The sequence below is a fragment of the Myiozetetes cayanensis genome, unplaced genomic scaffold (genome assembly GCF_022539395.1).
Source record: "Myiozetetes cayanensis isolate MyiCay16 unplaced genomic scaffold, myiCay2020 scf3, whole genome shotgun sequence".
In the NCBI taxonomy this organism is placed as follows: Eukaryota; Metazoa; Chordata; class Aves; order Passeriformes; family Tyrannidae; genus Myiozetetes; species Myiozetetes cayanensis.
Genome location: NW_026087521.1, coordinates 22,071,198 through 22,098,872, shown reverse-complemented (window position 1 = coordinate 22,098,872; position 27,675 = coordinate 22,071,198). Strand labels below are relative to the sequence as shown.

General features: G+C 38.6%; 1 protein-coding gene across 2 annotated transcripts in view; it reads right to left on the bottom strand.

Moving 5' to 3' along the window:
- Nucleotides 1-27,675, bottom strand: part of CADPS2 (calcium dependent secretion activator 2) — a 299,634-nt gene that overhangs the window by 234,603 nt on the left and 37,356 nt on the right. For both annotated transcript variants that reach the window (XM_050324387.1, XM_050324385.1), the window contains exon 2: nt 2,091-2,204. In XM_050324387.1, coding sequence (XP_050180344.1) covers nt 2,091-2,204 — 114 coding nt within the window. The remainder of the gene's footprint in view (nt 1-2,090; nt 2,205-27,675) is intronic.

Here is a 27,675-nt window from a genome sequence, read left to right as displayed (position 1 = left end):
AAAAGCAGAAGAGACACATAGAAGCAATGAAAGTATGTGGTCAAATGCATAAAATTTTACTAAAATGCATTAAAGAGGAACTGTAACTTGAACTAAATCTCCAGCTGAATTCCACCACTGCACTATTCATTAACTCCACTGGTGACTATCTATTACAACCCTGAAAAGAAATTAAAAATTACTAGCAAACACTGACTCAAACTGCATAACTGGAAAAGGTTGTACAAGTTTGGAAGGAAATCTGTGGATAGAATGAAAAATGGAATTGTGAAGCTGGGATAAACAAATAAACAGAAAAGAGACCGAAGAACCAAATTACAGCTGATCTATCAACTCATGATGTATTAACACGGGATGAAGACATCCTACTAGCCCTTGATGTCATTATATCCTTTACAGTGATGCTGAAATTTTTAGAATTCTCTGTTTGAAACTAGACACCTAGAACACATGTACACTTAATTCAAAGAAGTGAATGTTTGAAAATAGCTGGAAAATTTGAGCCCTTCATTTTATAAGGCTGTCTTAGATTATTATGCACAACCTTTCATTGCAAGAGCAGATATGCTAAAGATCATAGTTTTCAATGTGTCCAAAAAATCTCAGTAACAGGAGACATGAAGTAAATTTTAACAGAATAGTTACTGTTCAGACAATTATTTTAAAATCAATTTTATTCACCATCACATCCTTTACAAAGGGCAGGCTACTTCGTCTAATAAATCAACATTTTACACAGTGTGCTAAAAGAATGAACTATAAACATTATACCCTTTTCAATTCTACCCCACCTTTAGTGTCTTGAGACATCCCACTACTCTAAAACCTACCTCTGGGTTGCTAACTAGCTCAGCCTTGCCCTGCACTGTCTTCCAAACTTTCCTTCTTCCCAGTCCTAACTTCTTCATCAGTTATACAGGAAAATCAATTCATTTCTAACAACTTCTGCAGTGTTCTCACACACCTACATAGTACCTTGTGAGTGTTCATATTCTCATTTCACTGAAGACCCATTCCCATCCTTTCACAAGTGTTTTTATGACAATTCCTTCATTTCAAATGCCACGGTATTTATCAGATTATAATTCGGAGAAACTCACACTGAGTTCTGTGATTTCTACAGATAATTCTATTTCTACACACTGAGTTCTATGATTTCAGTACAACAGGAAAACCATTCGCCCACCCATCTCTCTTTTCAATGTGCAATAAAATTTAATGTAGACAAAATCCAAGCTAGGACCTAAATCACATCTTTTTCTCCTTGAAGAAAAGCTTATTCACTAGCAAAGAATAGCTGACAGAGAAAACAAACAAATAATATACCAAAAAATAAAACAAAAACTTTGAAAAAAAAGATGTGGTAGACTGAAATGTGAAGGAAGGCCCCTCGAAAGACATAGAAGTTTAACATACAGCCCTTGGGATCCATTGAGCACATTTCAAGTTAGATGGAACAAAATGAATTCACAGTAACATCTGGTAAGAGTAAGAAACTAATTTGCTAGCCATATGCTTCTGAGGTTACAAAAACGACAGTGAACTGTCCTCTAGTTTTTAATGGGACCTGTCCCTTAGGCAATTCAAACAATATCTACACATATGCACTGAAGGCACTGAAGATGCCTGGGAAAGATTCTGTTCTTTTGGAAGGGAACAGGCAGGTCCTCTCCAAAACCTTCTGCATGGTAACTAAAAATCAGAAGATGTATTTCTCAGGATGGTAACTTAAAACTGAAGTGCTCATTAAAAGAGGTACCTTGGACATATGGAGATAAAGATAGTGGTGCCTAGTTGCATCAAACACTGCCAGAAAGATTTTTAGCACCAGGGTGTTTTTTTATTTTATCTTCCTTTTTTTTTTTTTAATTTTTTTCCCTTTTTCAAAAAGGGTGAGTATTTTCCAGTTCAGTTTCTCTCTTGTGCCCAGGCAGTAGATTTCAACTTATAAAATGGCAAAGCTGGAGTAGGAAAAACTGTTTGTAGAAGGTTTGGAAGTTCACAGCCTTTGAAACTTAAAATTACTTTCCTTGTTCCTGCACTAACAGGCATACTGTGAACTGTTTAAATAACAAAGGCACATAGCTCACCTCATAGTAACTTCGCACAGCATTGCAAAATGCTTCATCTGCTACAATTTGCGTCTCACCGTTCAAAAAGGCCTGGAAACGTTCCTTCAGTAACTGCAGCTGTTGCTTGTTGAGCTGTGCAAGAAAAAAAGGAGAGGGGAGAGAACAATGATAAATGCAGTTAGTCTTGAAGTAAAAATACGCAGCACTATACACAGTTGGAAGCCATGAATGGGCAAGGAAAGGCAGAGGCTCCCTGGCCTCCTGGCTCCCCAGTGAGTGGCAGCTCTTCAGAGTCCCACCTTGGCAAGCCAGGTTGTGGCAGCCAGATATGCACATACACACCATGCAAGTAAATCTCTGCCCTTTTTGTGGTGTCTTTGGGATGTTACAGGTAAGTCTGCATGGAGACTTGTGAGCAGTATTTTAAATCCATATGCTGAATATAATGGTTGACCTCCCCCATGGTAGCTGTACCAGCTAATAAAACTCAGCTGCAGTCTTCAGATTTGTTGGGGTTTTTTTCCACCTTCAAACAACTAAATAAAAACAACTGAGATACCACAATTTTTGGGAGTAATCCAGTACTAACCCTAAAGTGTTTCAACAAGTATGCTCACTGTGAAGAAAATGGACCTGTAGCCACTGATGCTATAACACTATGAATGACATAAAACAACTAATCTTGGGTAACAGCAGCCAGAAGGTTCCAAGACTGACACCAAATTGCATTTGGTGGACTTCATATCAAAGTTAAGCATATTTTGAAAACAAACTCCTAGAAGAGCACATTACATGACTAAACCTTGCAATCAACCCATTTTTATCAAAGTTTAATGTTATGGGGAAAAGCAAAGTCCAAAAACTCTCCAAGAATCCAGACAGGTCTTTTGCCAAGGTTCTTAACAACTCTTGAAACACTTACTAAGATATTTCTCCTTATCAAATCTGTGAGAAGTTTTAATGTTACATCAAAGGAGACTACTGTTAACATTAATATAAAAAAGCAAAAGGTAAAAATAGTTGTTTTGCTTTTCCAGGACATAAAAAACCTCAAGTCTTTCCTGAACTTTAATTTAACACCAAAAAACATTCAGAAACTACTGATTAAAAAGTTTTTCATCCTTCCTGTACTTTATTTAATTCAAACAAACAAACAAATAAACATATAGCCAGAAATTGGAAATATTTTCCCAGAGGGCAAAAAGTTATATTTGTAATGGCTAATCTGCAGTAACACTGGCCCAATGGTATAATCATTTCTTACTTAAGAACTTTTTGGCATCTACAGTAAATATGGTGACCTTAGGCTTTTAGGTCTCTTATGTCAACACGTTGAAGTCATTTAATATACAACATTGTTATAAATCAGCAAAATCTCTGCTATCCTGATAATGTGCCTACCTTGGACAACCTCTATTTTCTTCATATCAAGGGAGAATTTTCATCCTACACAAACTTTGCTAAGTTTGCAGACTCATGTTCTCCTATGAAAGGTAGTAATTTTCTGCAAAGCTCTCCAAATTCACTGCACACCTGAAAGCTGTTCTACTTTGACAGGAAACAATTGTTTAGATGCCATCTAAAACTCGATATCTGAAATCCTCTGAAAAATAGTGAAATGCAGGCAGTAGCAATGAAAGTCAAAGAATTACGCCTTTGAAAAATAATCCAAGCTAGTTAAAAATACCTGATAATTCTATTCCTCATTTTAATTGAACAATTAATGATACAGAACAAGCCCTAGGAGACCCCTACGGAAAAAAACGGCCTACTGTTGAGGCAAGCAAACTTCAACAGAGGTTGCTGTGACTTGGATAAATTTCCTGCAGGAATTCCAGAGAGCATCAGTCTAACACTTGACCCAAGCCATCCTGTACCACTGTTAGTTAAAAATCAATGGGAGAGAAGTATTTGTATTTTACCTGTACATTCACCAAAAATGGCATCTATCCACCTGTCTGCCAAACATCCATTCCTTGCATAGAATATGCACCACAGATGTTAGCTGTCTGTAACAGAAATAAAACTTTATGCCCCTTATTTGATTCCCCTTATTCTTCTCTCATTTTCTAAATATTTTAGACAAGTTGAAATATCAGAACATGCAAATCATCAAGGATGATTTCAATTCTTTTTTCAGCACACACTTGTTCTTGTGAGGGACTTAAAAAAGACACGAGCACTCATGCAGACAGTGCCCCACTGCTGAGCAAGCAGCTCCTTCATCCCATGGAATATTCACAGCTCTGCCACGAGAACACATGGGCTTCCTGCTAGGACAATTATGGAAATGTGTTTTCATGCTTGCAGACTTCACTCTTTAGGTGATTTGCTTGTCTATTACCCACATATGAAACAAAAACATTATGAATAAGGCAATGAAACATAAATTTAATTCCAACTTTCTCATTTCTAACTATCATAGTTCACCAAACTGTAATTCCTTTAAAATATACATGGTTTTCATATTCACTACTTTAGGTAGTAAGAAATTGTAAGGGTTGAGTGGCATTTTAGGTTTACTGTATATTTCTTCAATTACTAATGTTTTAGTGCAAAATCTAGATGTGCAGAATAAAGTTCTCCCACAAAACTAAAATCAAATAATATTTCCAGTGGAAAATATGAGAAGTTACAACTTGCACTAAGGATGAGCTCAAGTCTATTTTACATGTCCCAAATACTGTCATATATAGAAACACAGTTGTGTTAACTGTCAAGATACAGAATAATTTATAGTAGTCTAGTGCAGCACACAGCTCCTCTGGGTTTTTTACTTCTCAGCATAATATGTGTACAGTGAATTCTCTCTCATCTCTTTTTTTTTTAAATGTTGGCCATTTTTAATGAATTCATTAGCACTCTTCAATTTTCATCATTTAAAAAGGAAACAAAACTAATAGTAGAAGTAGTAGCTTAGAAATGCAGAGGAAAAAAGGGAAGTGTAATTGCATTGGAATGATGTAATAGTAAAAAGAGAGAAACAGGTGACTGCACAGGACATTAACCCTTGGACACTGTCATGCAGTTCAACTTGGGCTACCTCTGAAGCTGTCCATCTTGGTCAACATGGAACAAGAGATGAGGAAATCACGTATAACCAAAATCCCAAACAAAATGCTTAAACTTAAGGGCAGTAAGCCTGGACACGTTTTCTCTGGCAGGACTTCACATAATGGAGCTCAGAGTCCTTCTGTAGGACCATTGCCTTTCCATTGCATGTGCCCTTTCCTGCTCTGTTTTGTGCAAGACCCGTACACATCCGACCTGTGCTTTCAGTCCCTCCTAACTTCCTCCCATCTTTACTGTCAGTGCTTCTGTTTCCACATTTTAATTCTAATAGAAGGAACTATCAACAGGAAATGTAAAATAAAAAGAAATTACATTACTTCATGTACCCCTAAATGTAAACTGAACTCTGAATACCACCTGAAGTGTACAGTGAAGCTTCACTGATTCTGCTGCTTTCCATCAACCTGCTTCAGTTTTGTATTGCTTATTTGGATTGCGCATTCTCCGTGGTATGAAATCTGTTGTTGTAACTCTGTGTGATGCTTCATAAATAACTACTGCTGCTTCATGGGAGGATGTCTAACTAAATTCCAGTGACTCAGAATATCAGGTTTGATTGCATTCTGCAAAACGAATGAAGATAAGCAGAGACAAATTTAAGAGGAAACAAGATTAACTGCCCTAAAATTTGTTTTTAATTTATTGCAGCCACACAACAGATAATTTTTTCACCCTCCATTCCTGTGCCTTCAAAAAAGGTAACACTATTTTTTTTTACTTCACATTCACTAATCTCAGTAGACTATCAAAGAATGAAAACATATATTTACAGTAAACAGCTATTTAATTAAGAATAACTTTTTCAAGTTACAGTAACAATTTAACTTTTTATAATTTACAGACTAATACAAAGGTAAGAAAGAGCCTCAAGTATTTAACTATTAAAAACATTTCTAACCTTGCATTTAACATTTCAAAGAAGTCTTTTATATCCAAATATATTCCTCTTTGAGCACCACGTTAAACAATTGCTTTTTGCCTTCTAAAGTAAAACTTGGGTATTAAAACCTAGAGGCATTTCTGGTTAAGCTCCACTCATACCTTTAGACAATTTCAATAAATGGATTTTACACAGAGTTTAAATTCTTATTTTTATAAGAAGCTGCATTTCAAGTATATCTGCCAGCTTAGAGAGTTGTTCCCATGTCACAAGTTTTACTTCCTTAAATAATAAACTCCAACATTTTGAAGGAAAAATGAAGCATCCATGCATTTTTAGTAGCAATACTGTTTATTTCTCTTTGAAAGGTAGAAGGAAAAAAATAAAACTATAGCTTCACTGAGTTTGATACTCAGTTAAGAGCATCTTCATCTGCTTCTCACTGCCTAAGTAAACAGAACAGCTCACTACTGCCCTAATCATATGCAGCCAACAGCAGCTGCCAAAGACATAACTCACAGCACCACTGTCCCCTAGAAAACTCTGGACTTAAAATTGAACAAGGTTAACGTGTGGCCTGTGTGTTAGCTTGTCCCCTCGATCATCGCAGATGCTGGTTAGCAACACTCCCCTAATTCCCCACAAGTGCAGGGAGCCCGGAGCTGGTACTGGAGCAGTAACACTCTGAGCCATTGCCACCTTGTGGCCATCTCAGGAACACCGTAGGCTGCAGGTCTTCACGCTCTGACTTGGGATCTCTGCAAGGATCAATACGACCCTGACCTCAACACAAGCAACAGCATTGCTTCTTCTCTCCTCCCACACTGTAGTGAGAAATTAAGTTTTTCAGACCATATGGGTATTTTAGGTAAATAGCAGGAGGTGATGACTGACATTATAGACAGAGCTAGACAAAACATTTCTTAAGCAGATTGCAAAGGCACAGGGATAAGAAAGAGGCGACCAAAGAGCCACTTCCCAAACCCTCAATGTTGCAATGTGTATTGTCTGTATCACCAAACATAATTTATGTCCCTGAAGACTTCCAAAAAAATTAGAAGCTTTGTTATTTCAAAATTATGCCATTTTGTATAGTGCCTTTGACAGCAACAGTTGCTTTTGAAAAACTTTTGTCAAAACTATACTTTTTGAGACAAGAAGGGAAAAAGAACCAAGTGAGGGTTCCCTCAAACAGCTGTCGCTCCCTTCCACTTCAGCCAGGAGATAAATTTTCATCTCCTGAATGAACAGAAATGAAGGTACAAAGAAATCCTTTTCTGGCCAACTTCTTTCTTATACACTTCGTAGAATGTAGTTTTGTTTCTTGTCCTGACAACTTCTTTGCAAAGGAAAAAAGAAAAAAGGGTAGAAATTATGTCAAGGACTAACCATCCCACTTGCCCATATCCTCAGCTAAAACAAAATCTGGATGATACAACAGTTCAACGCATTTACAGCGATGCTCAATTTAACACACAACTTCCAGGATAATAAAAATCCAACTACTCATAATTTCCTAGCAATTCAAGTAGATCATGTGTTCAAGGCTCTACACATTTTGCAAGTCCACTTGCACATCAAAACAAGCTTTCAATCTATGCTCCACATGCCTATAAAAGGAGCATGAATGTACTTTACATGGGCTTTGTTGGGGTTTTTTTAGATTTGTTTCCTATTATTTTATTCTGCCTTTAAAGGTAGTTGGTTAAGTACCAGTCTAACTGACATTTACTTTTCTCTCCACCTTCCTGAATACTCCAACTGCAGTAGCATGATCAAGTATGTTGAGTTCAGCAACTCCCTCACTGTGTCTCCTCTTCAAGGTCTCCCAACTCAGGTGTGAGGTGATATTAGTCAGCCCAACACAGCATTTCCTCTTCTCAAATGAGCCTTAGAAATGGCAGGACAGCATCTAACAAAACTTGAAACAATGCTCTCTCACTCTCTTGCTGACTGAGAACCAAGTGCTACCTGAGCCTTCACCCCAGACCAACTCGTCTGTAACTTCAGCTTCCCACTATCCTCTGTAGTGGCAGGGAGGGTTTTGGATAAAGCCAGTCTGGATAAAGCCCTTTTTTTCCAGACTCTGCAAAGCCACGCACAGTTCCTCTGTGAGAGCCAAGAGCAAGGCACAAAGCCTTAGGCTGAACCCATCATTACCCTCTCCCTCCAGAAAAAAAACGACTGTGCCACATTATTGCCTGTTAACGAGCTTCATTTCACACTGGTGATGAGAGTAAGCCTGCAAAGCAAATAACCTGTTATAAACAGTGATTCTCAGTCTATTTCCCCTCCTTCTCCCCCACTTTGCCTCCTCTTCCAGTATCTGCCTACACACAAATAATACTTGTATTTCAGAGCAGAGATAGAAAGTACTCATTTATAGAGAATTACTTGAGAGATTTTCTTCTGAGAAAGACTAAATAAACAGTATTAGAAAATGCCAGTACAAAGACAGAGGTGATAGCTGTGGTTACTGTGCTGAATTATGCAGGTCTTAATTATGTGCAATAATGGTCCTATACAGCATGTGGGTGGCACACAATATATGCTGTCCTTTACTATTCATTGCATAAACCGGTTTGATTTTCTAAAAAAAACCCGATAAATATTTTGCTGTCACTTAGCAACCTTGGCTGTTCTTTGATTTTCTTAAAGTTGAAGATATTCCAAGTAAAACAGTGTCTGTAAGGGTTCTGTTTGCTGTCACTCTGTGCACACTACACTGTGTACATAATCATTGTGCAACAATTCAGTGCCTTGCAGCATCAAATACAAGATTACCAGAACGAGCCAATACATTTTACCAAACACATTTATCATTCTTTATAATCTAACAAGCACATGGCATTTACCTTTCATTTGCCTGACACTTGTTTAAAAACCTGAAACACTGCCAATAATGTTCTCCTCACTGAATTCCACTTACAGCGTGTTTCATTGTAAGTTATAAATATTTTATGCATTGTTAAGTTTAAGTATTTTCACTGTCCAGAGCAGCATATTCAGGATTCTTTAATAGAATTGTCAAACATTTCACAAGGAACAGAGGGTTTGGATATTGGTTTACTTCAGGGAGTAGAGGGAATGGGACAAAAATCACCGGCACTGAAAAAGGTAAAGTCTGATTTATGTGAAGGCATTCAAGACCTCCCAAATATAGAACTAAACATAGACTCCAGAAAGGTCAGATTGGTACCTGAGAGAAAAAGAAAAATAAGTATTTTGAGAACGAAGAGGAAGTAATATCTTCTGGAGGGAAAGAAAAAATAAAAATCAGACTTTCCTAATTTTTGGACAGAAGAATAAAAACATATAAAGAAATAAAGAAAAATGTAACTGCTTAGAACTTGCTCATAGCAATGATTTCTTTATCATTGGAAAAAAAAAATCAAGATTTTACAGACTGTGTTACATTAGGAAAGAAAGTATTTGCTACGTGTTTTTCCTAAATGCAGTAAATATCGCACCCAAATAAAAGTTATCTCCACTGAGATGAGGTTGTCAGTACAGCTGCAATCATTTTCTTTTTACCTACTCCTACTAACCAAGATTTGCTATAGAATTTAGCTGACAATCATCATCTAGATTTATAATATTTTAGTTATTTCCCCTGTGCTGCAGAATTCACTGATCTCTTAGTCCGTAGTGACTGCATAGACACACTGCACCTAGGGTAGCTACATTTTGCTGTCCCTTGTGCCACCACTCATGTCCCACGCAGAATACATAAGGACACTGCAGCTTCACTTGCAATTGCCCGAGTTACAAGATCAGTCATACCTGAACACTATGCTAGCAAAGCTTACAGCCAAGAAAGCTGATGATGGTTCATGTGCTGACCATGAAAATTATGCCTAGTAGGGATGCACACAGTGATACTTGCCTATGGTGGGAACCTCAGCTAGTGGTGCCTTTCACAGAATCATAGAATGGACCAGACGGGAAGGGACTTCCAAAATCACTCAGTTCCAACCCTCCCACTGTGAGCAGGGAACCTTCCACTAGACCAGGTTGATTGAGGCCCTATCCAAACTGGTCTTGAACACTTCCAGGAATGGGGTAGCCACAGCTTCTCTGGGCAACCTGTTCCAGTGCCTTCCCACACTCACAGTGAAGAAATTCTTCTCAATATCTAATCTAAACCTAGCATCTTCCAGTTTAAGGCCATTACCCCTTGTCCTATCACTATGTGCCCTTCTGAAAAGTCCCTTTCCAGCTTTCTTGTAGACCCTTTAGGCACTGGAAGACTGCAGTGAAGTCTCCCCAGAGCCTTCTCTTCTCCAGGCTGCTCAACTTCTCAGTCTGTCTTCATAAAAGAGGTGCTCCAGTCCCCTGATCATCTTTGTGGCCCTCCTGTGGATTTGTTCCAACAGCTCCACATCCTTCTTATCTTGGGGGCCCCAGAGCTGGACACAGTACTAAAGATGGAGTCTCATGAGAGCAGAGGGGCAGAATCACGCCCCTTAACCTGCTAGCCAGGCTTTGATAAAGCCCAGAGTACAGCTGCCTTTCTGGGATGCCAGTGGACATTGCTGGGTCACATTGAGCTTCTTCTCCACCAACACTACCAAGTCTTTCTCCTCAGCGCTGCTCTCAATCCATTCTCCATCCAGCCTGTATTTGTGCCTGGCATTTTCCCAACCCATGTGCAGGACCTTGCATTGGCCTTGCTGAACTTCATGAGGTTTACACAGGCCCACCTCTCAAGTCTGTCAAATTTCCTTTGGATGGACATCCTGTCCCTCCTGTGTGTTGAACATGCCACACAGTTTGTTGTCCTGAGAAAACAGCTGTGTGGTGTTTAGCTACCTACCAGGTTAAGCCACAGCACTAAGAGACTGTGTTTGGGACTTGGCAAAAACAAGTTATATTCCCATCACACTTCGTGGTGTGTGATTTCAGGATTAGTTGGACTTAAACTCAAGGAATAGAAAGGATATCAATGAAAGCTGGAATAAAATCCAGAACAAGGTATCCATTTTATTCTGAGTTCTGATAATGTTTAAAATGTATTTCACCAAACTAAATAATTATACCAAATCTCCACAAAATAAATTATCTAGTTTCATTAATAACCAAAATTGTGCCCATATTCTGTCTGCCTTCTCTATCAGGGCTGTGAAACAGAGAAATTTATGATGAGCAGAATCTCTGGAATTCGTCTAGTCAAACCTCCTTGTCTGAGCAATTGTCAGGGTTTTGCTCTGGGTCAATTTTTCTAACCCCCCACACACAATTACTATAAGTTAATAGAAAGTTTATGCAGACAAAAGAGACCTGATTGGGGAAAATAATATTAAGATTTATTACTAGCAAGACAAAAACTAAAGAACTACATCTACAATAATTCTAATTAGGTAAAAGTACTATATATTTACAGAAATACCCCTCCCCCCTTTATATCAGTTCAAGGAGGAGAAGCAGTCTCATTTCTCCATTTCCAGAGCTCCAGGTCTTTTAAAATAACCTTGCAGCACTCAAAAGTTCTTTTAAGACGACAACTCTGATTTGTCACAGCTGGAACTGTTTCTCTATCTCTTTTTCTTCTGTGTCGGCCTCAGGGCTGGGCCTACCCCCCTCCTGGGCTAAGACCGGAGACTGGGGGGTTACCCAGGCCCTGTAGGGTCTTCCAAGGACTGCAAAGGGACACTTGGCTACCATGGATCTTCACCACAGGGTCACACCTATGTCCTGTGGGGCCCCTCCCCACAGGAGAACAGTCCTTGACAGACCTCTCCGATAGGGGTCTAACATGGATCCCTCACACGGATCCCAACATCCTACCCAAGCTGTTCTTGCTCCAGCGTAGGTTCTCTCCGGGTCACAAATCTCCAACACCAGCATGGATCTCTCACTAAGATCCCAAGCTTACTCGAGCCATTCTGCTCCAGAGTAAGTTTCCCTCAGGGTCATAAACCTCTAGGAACAGCATGGATCTTTCACTTAGATTCCAACATCCTACCCGGGACGTCTCACTCCAGCATAGGTTTCCCTCAGGGTCACAGATCTTCAACAGGACTCTGCTTCACCTCAGGTCTCTCAGAAAGTCTCAGCTTCTTTATGTATCCACTTACTCCAGTGTAGGCTCTTCCATGAGCAGCATGGGGGTCTCTCTCACCCCAACAAACTTCCACAAGTGGCAGGGTTTTATTTTTCAGTCTTTTCCCTGCTGAAGATAGAGAGAGAGAGTGAGAGAGGGGGGAAAAGCAGCTCCCACCTTCGAACTTTTCTCTCTCCTGCTGCAGCTTTGGCCTTGAATACTTCGTTATCTCTCTGCTGGAATTCTTCTGCAGCATTTTTCGTCCAAGCAGTCAGTCCTTCTCTAAAGTTTTTTTCTTCTCTACTGAGTTATAGGAGAGAAGGGGGGCTTCAGTGCCACACCTGCCCTCGAACCAGGGCCAGGGGAGGAGGGGGCCCTGGTCCTCCTTCAGGTCTGCCACTACTCCTACGTGGCTACCTTATTTCAACTGCGCCACAGCCTTCTCTTCCGTTTTCTTAAATATGTAATTGGCAAAGGCGTTACTAAAGTTTTGATTGGGTTTTTTTCTCCAGAAATCCATCTGGACAAAACCATCCTCAGCCCCAGGGGATGGCTGGTGGGCAAAACCACAACAATTCCCCCCCTCCCAGTAATCTTCCACCACTACAGCAATGCTAGGCTGAAGATACATCATGCTGTTCCAGACCTTGTCCAGACAAGTTCCACATACCTCCAAGGATGAAGATACTGAGGATTCTGTGTTTAATCTGCTCCAATGCTCTTCCTGAAATTCCCACTCAAACCCCTAATATTTAGTCAGAAGTTCCATGTTGTGGCTTGTGACTATTCCTTCCTGTTCTTTGCTTGTGCACCTCTAAAAGAGTCTGGTCCATCTTGCCTATAGCCCTGTCCCCCTTAAGGACTACAAGACAGCAGTTAACTTCTTAACCTTCTCCATATTAAACCAACCCAGATCTCTACATCTCCCCATGCTTATAATGTCTTCCACCTCTCTAATCATCTCAGGGATCCTGACGGACTTCTTCCAGTTCTTGATTCCACTCTTCTACTTGGGGACCCAAAACCAGACCATGTCAGATGTGGCCACACCAGTGTCAAGCAGATGGAAAAATAAAGGTACTTCCCCTGACCTCCTAGTTGCACTCCTGTTAATGCAGCTGAACATGCAGCCAGCCTTCATTCCCCCAACTCACACTCTATTTGCTCTCCATCAGGTTCCCCAGGTCCTTTGTTGGAGAAAACCCAGCCAGTCAGATGTTTACCTGTAAAGGTACATGGGTCTCTAGCCTGGAAGTGTGGTTTGGCTTTTCTCCGTACCGAACAGCTGGAAATTTTTGATGACTCATCTGTTCAGGAAGTCACGAATCCCATGAGAAGCAGTCCTGCTCTTCTGCTATCAAGTGCCCCTCTCAACCTGATGTCATCTAAGAATGTGCCAAGGTTGCATTCAGTTCTATTTTTCAAGGCAACCTATATAATCGCTTAGGTTGAAAAAGACCTTTAAAATCATCAAGTCCTACACTTGATTATTATACCAGTACAACAGCATCTTTTGGACAACATACCTGTACCATCCTGCAGTTCATCATCCCAATAGAAATATGAAAATACCAACTCCTTAGGAGACTAGAAAGACAAATTGACAATAGATAAACTGTGAATGGTTATTTTCAAGTAAAGCTTTTTGGCTTCCCTAGAACTAGATAGGAGCAGACAGTCCACATCACTGAGTCAATCATCAGGTTAAGGGTAAAAAATTCAAATTTAAAAACTATCTCATTAATTACATGCCTTCAACTCCAACTAGCAAATTAATGTCAAAAAAATTTAACAAGATTAGTAGGTAACATAGACATGTATCAACACCTCGCCAAAGGACAATGTAGGTACCAAAAATTGTCTTGGGAGACTAGACAACCTTATAGAAAAGAAATCTACTGCAGATTATACACACAAAAATGCTACACACTAAAGACAACCCCCATTCCCCCCATTTGGTCTAGAAAATTCCTGAGGCTAATATAATTATGGGTATTACAACATAAACTTGCTCCATTTTCAATCTTCATCTAGGCATCTGATTAAGGCCACTGTTAGAAATAGCCTAGTTGGCTAGATGGGCTGCTTTTCTGATGCAATTAACAAGCAGAAGAAATTAAGGAAACAGAAGTAAAGCCTGGAGTGTAAGGTCATCACATCATACAGACACACATACTTTACACATGACAATACACAATCCAATATAGCTATGGTATGATAGAACTAAGGTGTTCAAAGAGCCAAAATATTAAAGATCATATAAAAAACCCTATACTAACCCAAGTGGCCTTTGGTTTTGTCTTGCTGTGAGAGACTGCAGCTTTGAGTGAACTATCCAGGTATCATCTGACCTTTTACACTTCTCTTCGTTACATACTCTTCTACCTTGAAAACTCACAGTGGGAGAAATCTCTACTTTGAAATCCTTTCAGTTTCACAAAATGAACCTTCAAATATTTTCATCTCCTACTTTTCTAAGAGCCTCAGGAATACATTTATCGCAAACATCTAGACACTATCTGAACAATAAATACAAACATGTGCATAGCCATCACAATAAACATCCTCCATGACAGACACATCCAAGCCCCTGAATGTTTTATTTCTCAGCATGTAATATGAATTTGAACCAGCACACCAGATGATCTCATGAAAACTACAGGGATGAAACTAAGCAACTGCACATGGCAACCAACCTGCACTAACATTTCTGTAACAGCAAAGAGCATTTCTCATGAAAGTACTCCCTCTCCAACCTCTCAGCCCCATCTCCCAGAGCTGTCTCTGGAAACTAATTTTCATAAACCTAGAGGATTTCAGTACTCATGAACTCATGAACTCATGGAAGTTTAGTTCTGTCTTGCATTATAAAATTCTACCAGAGAAATGTCAAATAAGTAGGTAAAAGTTTTATCATGTCTCCCATCAACACCCCTGTACAGGTTCCACAACTATCTATTCTCTAACATAAGTAACTGAAACTTTGTGCTTCTGTTTCAGACTTTAATATATCACTTGACTAAAACTTCCTCTCATTTCCCCCTTCTTCCAATCATACAGACCAGCCTAACAGAAGGCATTTATTTTTCCCCACAAATTTTGTTCTCCTTACATCAAAGGGCCATGATTGCTACAGGATTATTCAATATCAGCATCTAATCTAACACACTCATATGGAAATTCTCAATACGCTACTAGGTTTGGTCATCAAGATATGTAGGAGACTCTCCACCATTTGAAGACTTAATTACAAAGGAACAACTCCCTGAACCAAATGTTCTAGCAGAAAGAAAGAATTTGAAAAAAGGAACAACAGGATTTGTTTTTACATGCACATAGTTAGGAAGTCAGATTGGATTATCACTGTCCTTCTGGTCAGTTTGAAGAAAGTTCTTAAGGCTTAATTTACACAGCTAAAACTACCAAGTGAGCAATACAGATTTTATAATGACATCTGATTGCAGCTTTAAGCAATACCCCACTTCGTTTCAAATTCTCAAGCTGAAATTTGTTTGGAATTCTCAAGCTGAAAAACACCAAAAGGGATGCAGAGGTAACACACAATCCTCAAGCATATTACTATAAAATATGTTTTTTCAGATGTCTATGTACACTGGACTCAATTAATCCTTTCTACACCAAAATGCACAGACACACTATCCAAATTTACACATTTAGTCATATTGACTCACATATTTCAAATACAACATGGAGCATTCCACTGTCCATCTCATTTTGGTTATACATACATATAGCATACATGACTACATTGTCCTCTTTTTTCAGAGTGTTATTTTAGTCTGTGAAAAGTTTAAAGACAGCACTCAAAAATTTGTTGATAATATTTTTTTTCCACAAAAGATTTATTATTTCACAACAGGTAAATTCATCAATTAATGCAAATTCACTCAGCTCTCTGGAAAAAATGAGCCTGTCTCAGAACTGTATGCTATAACATTTAAATGTAGAAGCAAAACAGAGTACATAAATCTAAATGTACAGTTTTCCCATTGGAAAGAAATTCATCAGGCTTCACATATGAGACTGATACACTAATGCTATCCAAAGCTATATTTCACTGGGCAATCTTTATGTAATTATGTCTCAAGAAAACACTTGATTAAAATTCCATTAAAAGGGGAAATATTCAGGCACACCCTGAATAGCACAAATACATTAGGCTGTACCTTCTGTTTTAGAGATTTCAAGCAATGGGACCATCATAATCATTAAATAGAAATTTGTAACAGTAGCTAAAAGATTTTATTGTCAGGTTTTTCCTGATAGTGACTCAGAACTTTCTTTTTTTTTGCTGCAGTTCAACCCTGCTTCTAGTTCTACCTTTTGCTATGCTAAGTGATTTCCTCTGCTTGGTATGTATTAATATCATCCAAGCCTTATAGAATTTGCTTCTATTTGTGAACATCTTTTTCCCATTTCACCCTTCCTATGTGTTTTTTTGGAGGAAGGAAGCAGTTTCATACTTCAAAAAGAAACTATTTGTTGCTTATTTTCTTTCATAATCAGGATTCTGGATTAATTTTCCTTTTGTATTTAATCAAATATTTCCCTCTTCTTAGCCATTTGAAATGAACTTGCAGTATTTGCTATCATACCACCCACTAATTATAATCTACAAATTTTATTCCTAAGTGTTAGTCCTGTCTTCCTTTGTGAAAATGTTCCTTGGTTCTCACCAAGTCCTTCTGCAACATGATGTGCACAATTCAGGACACCAAAATTCCTGTAACTGATGCACTTTAATTTTGCCTGCAGCACATATGCGCTCGCACACCAGATAACTTTAATAATGGACAGTATTAGTATGTTAACATTTCTGACTAAAATAATTGCTTTTGTCCTCTCTGCTGTACAATGTGCTGGATGAGTCAGAGACCAGCCCCTTCGTGGCAGAGTTGTGGTGAAGGGTAGCAGGGAGGTCCTCATGCTCTTGCCTTGGGAGCTGCTTGCCCCTGGCCCCCATGGTGGCTGCATGGCATGCATCAGCATCTCATCTCCTGCTTCCCTGATCCTCAGCCCGAATATCACCCACTCATGTTTCCCTGGCTTGATCTGGGACCTGTCTCCTGACTGTGGTCCTCCCAGGGGACCACCAGATGGAGGCTGACCCTGAACACTGCTTTCAGACATGATCTGACTCTGCCCCTCAATGGCATCCCAGCTTGGTCCCCTCAAGGGAACAGCCTGCCCCTATTGCTCCCTGACATCTCCTTCATTTCTCTCCACTGCCCTCAAAATTATCCCTTTCCTAGCAATAACCCAGGGCCTCCACATCTTCTCTCCTCTCTTTCTTTACTTCTGCCTCCAAATTCAGTGACCACAGAGCTTCTAACATGATGCTCTCTCCATGTTACTTCTCTTCCTGCTCCTCTGTCAGGTATGCTCTAGCAGAAAGGCAGAAGAACATCCTTAAAAACAACCAACCCTCACCCTCATGAATAAAAATTTCACATTTCAATTTATGTTATTCAAGTAGAAGCAGAAACAACATCATTTATAACATCTCCATGTAGATCTCCAAGTCCACACTGCAAAAATTGCATAAGCTATTCCCTGATGTTATCAGAACAGCTTTCAGCAAGATCTTCAACAACTTTTTTCCAAATATAAGCCATGTTGTATTTTTGTCTTCCCCATTTTTGTACTGTTTTCAAATTTTGCAGTCTTTCAGCTTTCACAAATAAATTTTCTCTTTATGTATCTTCTTCCTCACAGATGCCTCACAGAAAGGATTTCATCTTTGTATTTATGCCAGCTCACATGCACAAGTGGATGGTACCCAACAGGCTTATCTAAGCAGATGACCTACAGGTCTCTTTGCTTTTTCCCTCACTTCAGGTTTCACTGAGAAAAATGACTGGTGTTACACTGTCATTCTGGTATCTCTCCCATGGTGCCCATGGGACTTGGGTCCAGTACAAACCTCCTCAGAGGTTCACAGTGCTGTCTGTGTTCAACTCTTCCTTTCCTGCCTTCTCTGGATAAACACTGCAGTTCTTGACCAGGACCAGAAACCATCTACAGCTCAGTCCTCCCTCCAGGCAGAATTTTTGCTGCTCCCTAAATAATCTCTATGATCCAGTTTTTCCTACGTTCAACAAAAGCTACTTATGCTTGAATTATTATCTCAATTTCTACCTAATATGCCCAGAACCACTGTCTTCCAAAGACATGATTATTCACCACTACAAATACCTGCTCCTTCCTTTTGCCATGAAAAGAAGGTAGTCAGCTAACATGTAATTCAGTCATATCACCAGTTTTACAATGATGCATTTCTCTAAATCAATTAAAGGAGTAATTTTGGGGTTTAGGTTCCTAATATTCTTGTATTAGGATATTTTATTTTATTAGGTTTTCAAAACAATGTTTAACTACAAAATTCATGTCCTTTAGAGCTGTATCCCATCATCCCTTTGGTGCAAACAGCAGGGACCACATTGCAATGCAAAATAAAGCACTGAGATAAATTTAATTCTGTGAAAATAGAGCATAAAAGTCTGGAGAAGTCTGGCTTTAACCTTATCACTTCTACTTAAAAATAAGAAGGAATAAAGTCATAGCAAATTCTGCCTTCCCCCAAGAAATAGTAGTGGAAGAAATCGCCTTCCAACAGAAATTTCAACTTAAAAAAAAAAAATCTCATCCCCAATTATATATCAGAGTTTAGATTAACATAAGATTTCAGTATAAGCATTACAGTCTTATAGGAAACAGAAAACCAGAAGACAAGTTTAATTAAGGTGTTTCCCACTCTGCAATAATGTTAGTACTAATTAAAAAAAGTTATTAAGCTGCACTTATTTCCATAGAAAGTTACTGGCAAAATGTATTTCTTTTATTGCAGGCTTGATGCCTTGAGGGAGCAGAGCTAAATGGCTGAGTCAGTCAGTAAAACAGCAAACCAATTCCCTTGCATCATGTTCTCCTCTATGCTCTGAATACTAAACAGGACAGAATATTGAAAACAAAAGCTGAGTGTCTGCCAGATGAAACATGACTCTACCATGCTGGCTGTAGTGATAACTTGTTCCCTCCTCAATGAGTAAACCAAATGAATCACAACAAACAACGAGGCTGTACAGTATAATACTACAGATTTGTTTACTCCATACATGCATATTCAATTCAACAATAAATATAGGTGGTTACTAAAACTCATTCCACAGGAAAGATTTTTTTTTTTTTTAATTTGCAATATAACAAAGAGAATCCAATGGTAATGTTACCTCCAGGGTCTTCACTCTTACCCTGCACAGCACACAGCAAGTATGCTTTACTTCCCTCCTCTTTTTGTACAGCCTTCATATATCAAATAATGAACAACAAAGGCTTCAAGACATTCTCCAATGTACCAATCCAAATAATCAGGTTAGGCAAAAAGTTACTTCAAGCACAAGTTCTTTCATTACAAAAGCATGTGAATCTGAAAATTTACCTATGATCAATTTTTTAAAAAGACATTATTTTTTATAGTCATGGTAGGGTTCAGAAGTCTTTGCCAAAACAGCCCATACCTATAAAAACTCAGTATTCCTTTCTTACATCAACAGTTCATGCTTCCCTGCTAGCAAATAAAAGTGCAGTGCACCTGCAGGAATGCAGCTGGAAAGAGAAGAGTGACAGAAAACTTGACAGTCTTATACTATTGATTTAGAGTGAAATGTGGAATCAGATTTGTTAAAACACAAGAGATCAGAAGGAAAAGGCAGCAGCATCAGATGCCAGCCGGGTGGAGCAGGGACAGATGGCAGGATATCCAAGTGAGGGACTCAAGTCTGCGCCAAGTTCAGTAGGTTGTCTCTTGCCAAACCATTTTGATAAAACAACTGTTGTTTGACTTGATAAAGTAACCCAAATGTGGAAATCATTGTATAGTAACAATATTCTGCTGACCCTCATATCAACCCTGGAACCAGCCAACAAGGGATTATGTTCACTTCCTCTCTTCTAATGTTTGTTAGAGATTAAATCACTTAAACCGGTGCCAGGGTTTCTTCTGGAATGACAGGTCACAGCAATAGATGAATTCCATTTTTCTCAACTCCAAATGTTAATTCAAACAAGATTATTTCTTTGCTGAGAGGACAATACAGCATATAATAACTTTTTCACATAAGTATATTACTAAGTCTGGAACTGTTATAAATATCCCTAATTAGCTTGGCACAAATTGTTCATTAAGGTTTGAAAGGGAACTGGATTTACATAGTATTTTGGGATATGTGCATTTGTTAAACTCAGTGCAGAGGGGAAAAAAATTAGTCAGATCAAGATTAAATAAATATTGTAGAAGTCTTACAATTCTGATTAGGAGCTAGGTAAAGAAAATAGACAACAAAAAGTACCACACAGTCACAGGACACTGATGTCCAGTAAACATTATTAGAATTCAATATACATTTATTTGGAACACAATCTAGAAAAAGAATCTTATAAATACAGTTTGGTAAATGCTTGGTTACTAAACTGTTTGGATTTTATGTACACAGTAAACAACTTTGAAACAAAAGGTAGTTTTAAAACTTCATCTGAGGGTATGAATGAGAGGATGGAGCCTGTCAACCAGTTTTTACACTTTAATAAATCCCTTCACTGCTGGCATTGTAACAAAAACCAATAAAACTTATTGTGCTTAGTTTCTACTTATACTAGAGCAATTTACTTTATAATGTTAAGAAACAGAGGGGGGGAAAAAGACATAACAGATAACATTGGTTAGCCATGAACAAACAGCCGGAGTCTGAAGCATCCAATTCACCTGAAACTGCAATTCAAGGACAAAGCTCAATGTAACCCAAGTACCAAGGGGCAAAGTCCTGTGCCAGACTTTAAAAGAATACAAAAAGGAAAAAAGAGGGATGAAAGAGCTTTAAGAAAAACCCTGAGTACAACAGCATGGACCTCAGAGTAAGATGGGCTGCAGCTAAGTGAGCAGAGATGTGGTTTCCTATGTACTTGAGTTATTCCTGAACGTTCATTAAAAAGCTACTGAGAACACTTTCACTTCATCCTCTTGAAATCAACTCCCAAATTCGTGCAGTGTAATAAAACATTGAACTCTTCTCAATTTACCTTTACTTCTACACTGACAAGTATTTGCAATATGATGTGCTTGATCAATATATTACAAGATATGGTTCCAGGAGTCATTTCACTCCCTTAAATTGCTACCAACCTAGCATATATAAAAATTAGGTATTCAGGTAATGTAGAAAGAGAAGTAAGAAACTACACATCATACAGCCATCATTCTTCTTTATTCCTAAACTCCAAACATTTGATCACAAATTTTGCAATATGTGCACAATACAAGGGGATTCCATGGGGGATTTTATTACCTTAATCTTTTACAGGTCTTCCTATTTTTGCCACCCTCACAAGAAACAAAGTTTTTCTTAAACAAAGTGGGGAAATAAAGAATGAAATAACTATGTTTTCTGTCTAGTTAAAAGAGGAGAGAGACATGAAAACAAAAAAGCACAGATAGACCAAAATTGCATAGATGACTATCAACAGCTGAAACTGCTGGTTAAACTAAACTAAACTAAACACTGGTTTTGCCTCCAAAACACTAAGCTGCTAAGCAAAAATTTAAGCCTTTAAGGGCTTATTAAAAATCATAAATAAACTCATAAATTATCTATTTCAGTTCTTCCAGAGGTACAACTTTTGCTCTTTATTCTTTCATATACAGGATCATTTCCAACATCATTTAAAATATTTAGCAGCATGTTTGCAACTCCAGTTGTGACAAGAGCCCATATGTCACACTGGCATGTGACATTGCTAGAGTCAGTTCACAGTTCTAAATCATGTCACAAAATAAGTTTCCCCAACCCACCCTAATTGGTATACCTAAGCACAGTTCTTTCTAGGATTTTCATAACATTGGTAATTTTTGGGCAATGTCACAAAAGCTCAGTGCATCCCACGCTTTTGAGATACATCTGTTTTCCTGTCCATGTCTGAATACACCATACAGTTGGTATGCATATGCCCAAAAAAGTCAATATAAAATTTATTGGAAGCATCAAGCATGCTATGCAATTACACACCATTTGTGTTTTTATCACACTTAGAAATAAAAGACAAAATTTAGGATGGGTGGGATGTAGAGGTTATCTGGTCCAAACTCTTGTTCAAAGCCAAGTCAGCAATCCAAGGTGCTGCTAACGCAACTACTTCAGTGCTCAGAGCCTTGGACAATGCAGGCCTGCACATCCCCAGTAATATAGATTCTGCAAAATCTCTGAGCAACTTGTTCCAGTTCTTAACCCCATTCACCATCAGAAATTTGATTTCCTGATAACCAGGCATTTCCTTTGTTGCAATTTACCCTTTTGCTGTCCATCTCTCAGAATCATCTCCATTTCTTCTACGCCACTGACCCCACCTCTGCAAAAGCTGCCAGGGAACTGCATTTGAGAGCATTGTTCATGATTTCTCTACATATCAATAGCAAAATTACTCATAAAAAAAGGATTAAGACTGGATGATATCCTGGCAAAAAAGAGGAAGATGCATCAGGAAACAGATAAATGGGTCTTCTGCACATAAGACTGGTAGCAACAGGAACACCTGCCTAGACAAAAAAGAAAAAAAATAACAGCACCCTTAAGAACTGAGTTGTCTGAGAGATCCTGCACACATTTGCATTTCTCTGGGTAACCTACCTTGCAAACATCTCTGCATTCTTTAAGGCTTCCCTCATTTCCAGACCAGGCTGGCAATAGCAGAAAACATGGAAGTCAGATTTAAAGCACCACAGACAGAAGATCCCATACTAAGGTCCTTACAGATGCATATATTGATTCTGCAATCTTATCTTTCCTGCATGTACCAGAAAATGAATTCTGATACAGTGCTTCTCTATGTAAAGCAGTTTAACAAGATTTTCAAAACTAGCAAGAGTCACAGTACGCTGGAATTATGTGTGCCAATGCAAGGTTTTTAGCTTAGAGATTGCAGTCACCCTCCAGAACTATGCCTTACAAATAGCTGAAACTGTGAGTTAATTATGCTGAAATCCAAACTTAAGACTCGAAGCAAAAAGTATAAGCAAGGCATTCAAACAAAGCTAGTTATCACTCCAGCATCACCCTGAGAAGAAAAAAAATCCAGAAAATGCGATGAATCTCCTGTTTCTATTAGAGTAATATCAAACTCACTAGGGAGCAAATGTAAAAACATGTCTGAAAGCACCAGTTATTGCCTGATCCACAGCAGAACAAGACAACAGCTCTGTAGATGTCTTAACTGTGTTTCTAAAAGCTACTAATCCAATTTGACTTTACATCGGTGATTTTAATTCCTACAGGGAAAACCAGCAATGCTCTATGAATATTTTAGACATAATGTCCTGACTGTTAAATCATAGCCTTTATCGTATGCATGGGAAGTCAGCTGTGGAGGACTTAATATTTCTTGGAGGAGAGGTCTGGGGACAAGGTAGGAGGATGCTGTTTCAGAAGAGTTGAGTGCTTAGCCCAGATATTCTGAAGTGTGAGTTATGTGGATTGCTAAATATGGAATCATCAGGTTTCTGTGACTCCAGAATATTTCTATTTCTTTTATTAATTTTATTAATTTCTATTTTTATTCAAAATCTGTTACATGCAAACAGAAAAGGAGCTGAAGAAAACACTCCCTAATGACATAGATGGGTCTAAAGACAACCTTACGTAAGACTTCTCTATCACTAATGATGGCATTAAGTGTTAATTTCTTATTACTTTTTGAAGAATTTAAGTTTCATATTCTATTTTTGTGGGCCACATAAACAGATGAATATTTTTATTTCCAGTATTTTTGAGCATCAGTTTCCCTAAAAATCTTCATGTGGACTCTTTCATTGGTAACAGAGCACAGTTTAGTTGATACTGTGTGCACACATCTGAAATTTATCATCCTGACCAGAGAAACAGAGTATGTTCACAACCACAAATTCCATTTAGTCATACATCTGCTGCACAGTTAGTGTATGTCAACTATGGTGAGAAATGTCTGCCAAGACTCTCTGTATATGGATTCAGATTTTTTTTACTGGCTCATCAATATGTAATTCCTTATCGCCTTCTCTATTTATTCTGCAAGAAAATGTTGGAAGGAGGACAGCGAGTTCTTGACTGGTATAGTCCTAGTCCAAGTGAGTTTTAACTCAGAGGCTGAATATAACAGAAAGCAAGCAAGCTTCTTTTGAAGCAATTAGATCTTTCAGCTGTGTTGAAAAAGAATTAGAGTACTATTAGAATCTTCTAGTTCCCTTAAAATTACTTTCCACCCTAAAATGATTCTTTCCACTCTTTCTGGTCCCTATGGGACTTAAGACTTATGATATTTGTCTTTACTCTGTTCCACTGCACTCCCATTGATTTTCTCCCTGACTTCAAAGGTCAAACATCCATCCTTTGTTCACAAGGTTTTCCAGCATCCTTAAGTAACAGAAGAGTATATCCCAACTACTTCATCACTAGTAGAATCGACCTTTGAAAGTGGAGAAAGAAGAAATTGTTTCCTCACACAAGTCCAGCCAGGTCTGTGCCAGCACACAGGACACTAATTTCAATAGAAGGACAAAAATAAGAAAGTAATAACAGGAGATAATATAATATGGAGAGTAGGAACATCCCTCATACAAAATGGTATGGTTTTTCGCTTTAAAACATTGCCTCAGCTATTTATGCTTTATCAGTGGGATAGCAGTGTGTCCAAAAGACAACCAGTACTGGCTGCTGCTGCCTTGAGAGAGAAAAAACAAGTGGCAGAGGAGGAATACTTGCCTTTTGATCTCAACAATGGGAGTGTGAGCACAAAACCCCCAGTTTTTAACAAATTTGCAGAAAGGAGGAAAGGCAATTTGAATAACAATGAAGAAAATAAATCTCAAAAGTTCAGGGGGTTGCTAAACTTTGGCTTTGAAGAGAGAACATAGGCAAAGAGGTATGATTATTTGGAAGCTGTATACACAGGGGATTAGTTTAATATGTTGGGTTTTTTTAAGGGGTTTTGTGGTTTTCATTTTTCCCCCCACTTTCCTGTTTTTCTCTTCAGCATCTGATATTTTTCACTGAAAAGGAAAGAAAAAAACAACACTATACTAGATCAAGTGATTGAATCTTTTTATGATTTTTGGCCAAAACTCTCTCCAATAAAGCCACATTACAGCTATTTTAAACAGTCTCCGTTTGAAGGAAAGAACTGATGCCCATTAGCTAGGTTGCAAGCTGTCAGGATTCCAGGATTTAGCTCTTTGCATAAAATAGCACATCCAATGTAGTTTTATCTCACTTCAGTATTTTAAATATTTGCTACTCTTACAAACAAGTAAAGAAGAAGTTGGCAATGATCTCTAATTTTCACCACCTAACATTCTGTCCTTTTAGATAAGATGCATGCCGTATCCCATGGAGGCTCTAAATCTCAACCTTACAAGCAAATCCCTGAGGTTAAATCAAAGTCCTAGACTTCAGATTTATTTTGTGCTTGACCTGAAGTTTTGTTTTAGATTCAGTAGATAGATAGAGGGAGAGAGAGAGACAGACAGACAGACAGACAGACAGATAGATGAAAGTGTTCTGGTTTTCCATGTAGAAACTAAAAAATGTGGTCAAGAGGTTTGACCATACACATACTGACCAAACACAGCCCATATATAAATAACACTGTTAGCTCATCTCACTTTTTTCAGTAATAGACATTTGCAGGCAGTTCATAAAAGGTTCTCAGGAACAGGAATTCCAGTTCTGAGGTTTAAAATGGAGTGATTATGGAGTATGCTTTTATTAGTTAAAAGGTAAGGAATTGTATATTGACGTTATGTTTAAATTGCCCATTCAATTCACAAAAAACAAAAACTCAAAAGAAACCAGAGTTAAAGTTACCACCTTAACTTGCCTCCATTATATCTATACACACTACTGTCACACTGACTGATGTCACAAAAACAATCCCAAATAATTTTCTCATATGACATTCATTTTTATAAATAGCATATACACAGATGCATGCATGTTTGTCCTCCCTGCATCTCAGGTATATATACAGAAGACAGTTTCCATCCTGAGGTACCTCAGTGTCCCAATGAAAAATTCAGCTGTTGACTGTGCAGATAATCAAGTTGTTTGATTAAAAAGTCTGTAAATTTGTGTAAAAGTAACAGATAGTTAAACTATCTGTTTAGTTTTATTTCAGGGAAATCGCTATCAATCAACACAACTCTAGGTCCACAGATAGAGCATTTGTGGACACAGAGGCAATGGGTTGCTCAGTCTCAAAATCCTATTACCTCAGTGAGGACGAGGTCAAGAATTCTCATTGTATACCACTTAATGCTGTAAAACTAGGCAGTTAAATAATTAATGGAAATCCAGACTTCATTCTTTGCTGCAACAGAGTGAGCTCATTTATACTATCATGGTTTTACTGGTTCCTAGAAACTAAGTAGGAATTTTTTTCCCTTCCCCCTGCCCACTGCGTGCAGAGCTATTGAGTACTTAAAAGACACAAAAGAACTGGCTCTCTGCATAATTGCCCAGAACTTAGTCTCCTAGGAAATGGGGGAGATGAAGGGCTCCTCTTCACTTTTTTCTCTTGTCTCCTGGGAAACAGGGGGAGGAGTTTTTTTGGGCTGGCTGTGGCTGGAACACAGGTCAAAGTAGAAGCTGGTGGTTCCTGTTGCTCCCAACCTGCTTGATAGTTACGGACCCTGCTTGGATTTTTCACCAGAGAGGACTTGTTTTTCTGGAGGTTTTTTTTATTCCCCTTCCCCATTCCAGTTTGGTTTTTTTGGACGTGGTCCTTGTGCACATCAGGGGGAGAGAGAGGACTGTGCCGAACAGTTCGACCAGCCGAACTGAGTGTGTTTGGGGTTTTTTTCTTTTCTTTTCATTGGGCAGACTTTCCTTTTGTTGTTGTTTCCTTTCCCCCTCTCCTTGTCCCCTTTTCCAGTGTGTGGGAAGGGAAGGGAAACCCAGTATTTTTTGGTTTCTTCGACACATTCCAGAGGGTGTTGGCCCCCCACCACCACCACGTGGCGGTGACCAGTGGTCCCACAGCACCCCTTGCTGCTCAGCATAAGTAACTGCAGATTCTGCATCTCCAGTGATCCAACAGCACCACCTGGTGACTGGCACAGGACATTACAAGCTCTGCATCTCCAGTGACCCAGTGGCGCCCCCTGTTGCTGTGGCTGGAATTGCACCAAAGGGCAAAAACTGAACTGTTTACTTTTTTCCTTTGCTTGTTCATTGGTTTGTTTTGAAGGGGATTCTCTGTGGGTATAGGAGTATTGTTTGGTTGTTTTACTTGTGGGTTTTTTTCATGTTTCTGCCAATACACATATACCTTTTAATAAAGGGTTGTTATTTTTCCTTTTCCATATTTTTTTTTCCTTCAATGGGAGCCTCTTAATTTCAGATTTATAATTGCTTAGAGGGAGGAGTTTGGGTCTTTTCTCTTAACTCATCCTCAGCAAAACACCTTTGTCTCATTTAAACTGGGACAACACAGATAAAGTTGAATCTCAAGAGAAAGTTTAAATAAAGTCATAGAAAAGAATGAACCAAGTACATTCAGATCTGCCTTAC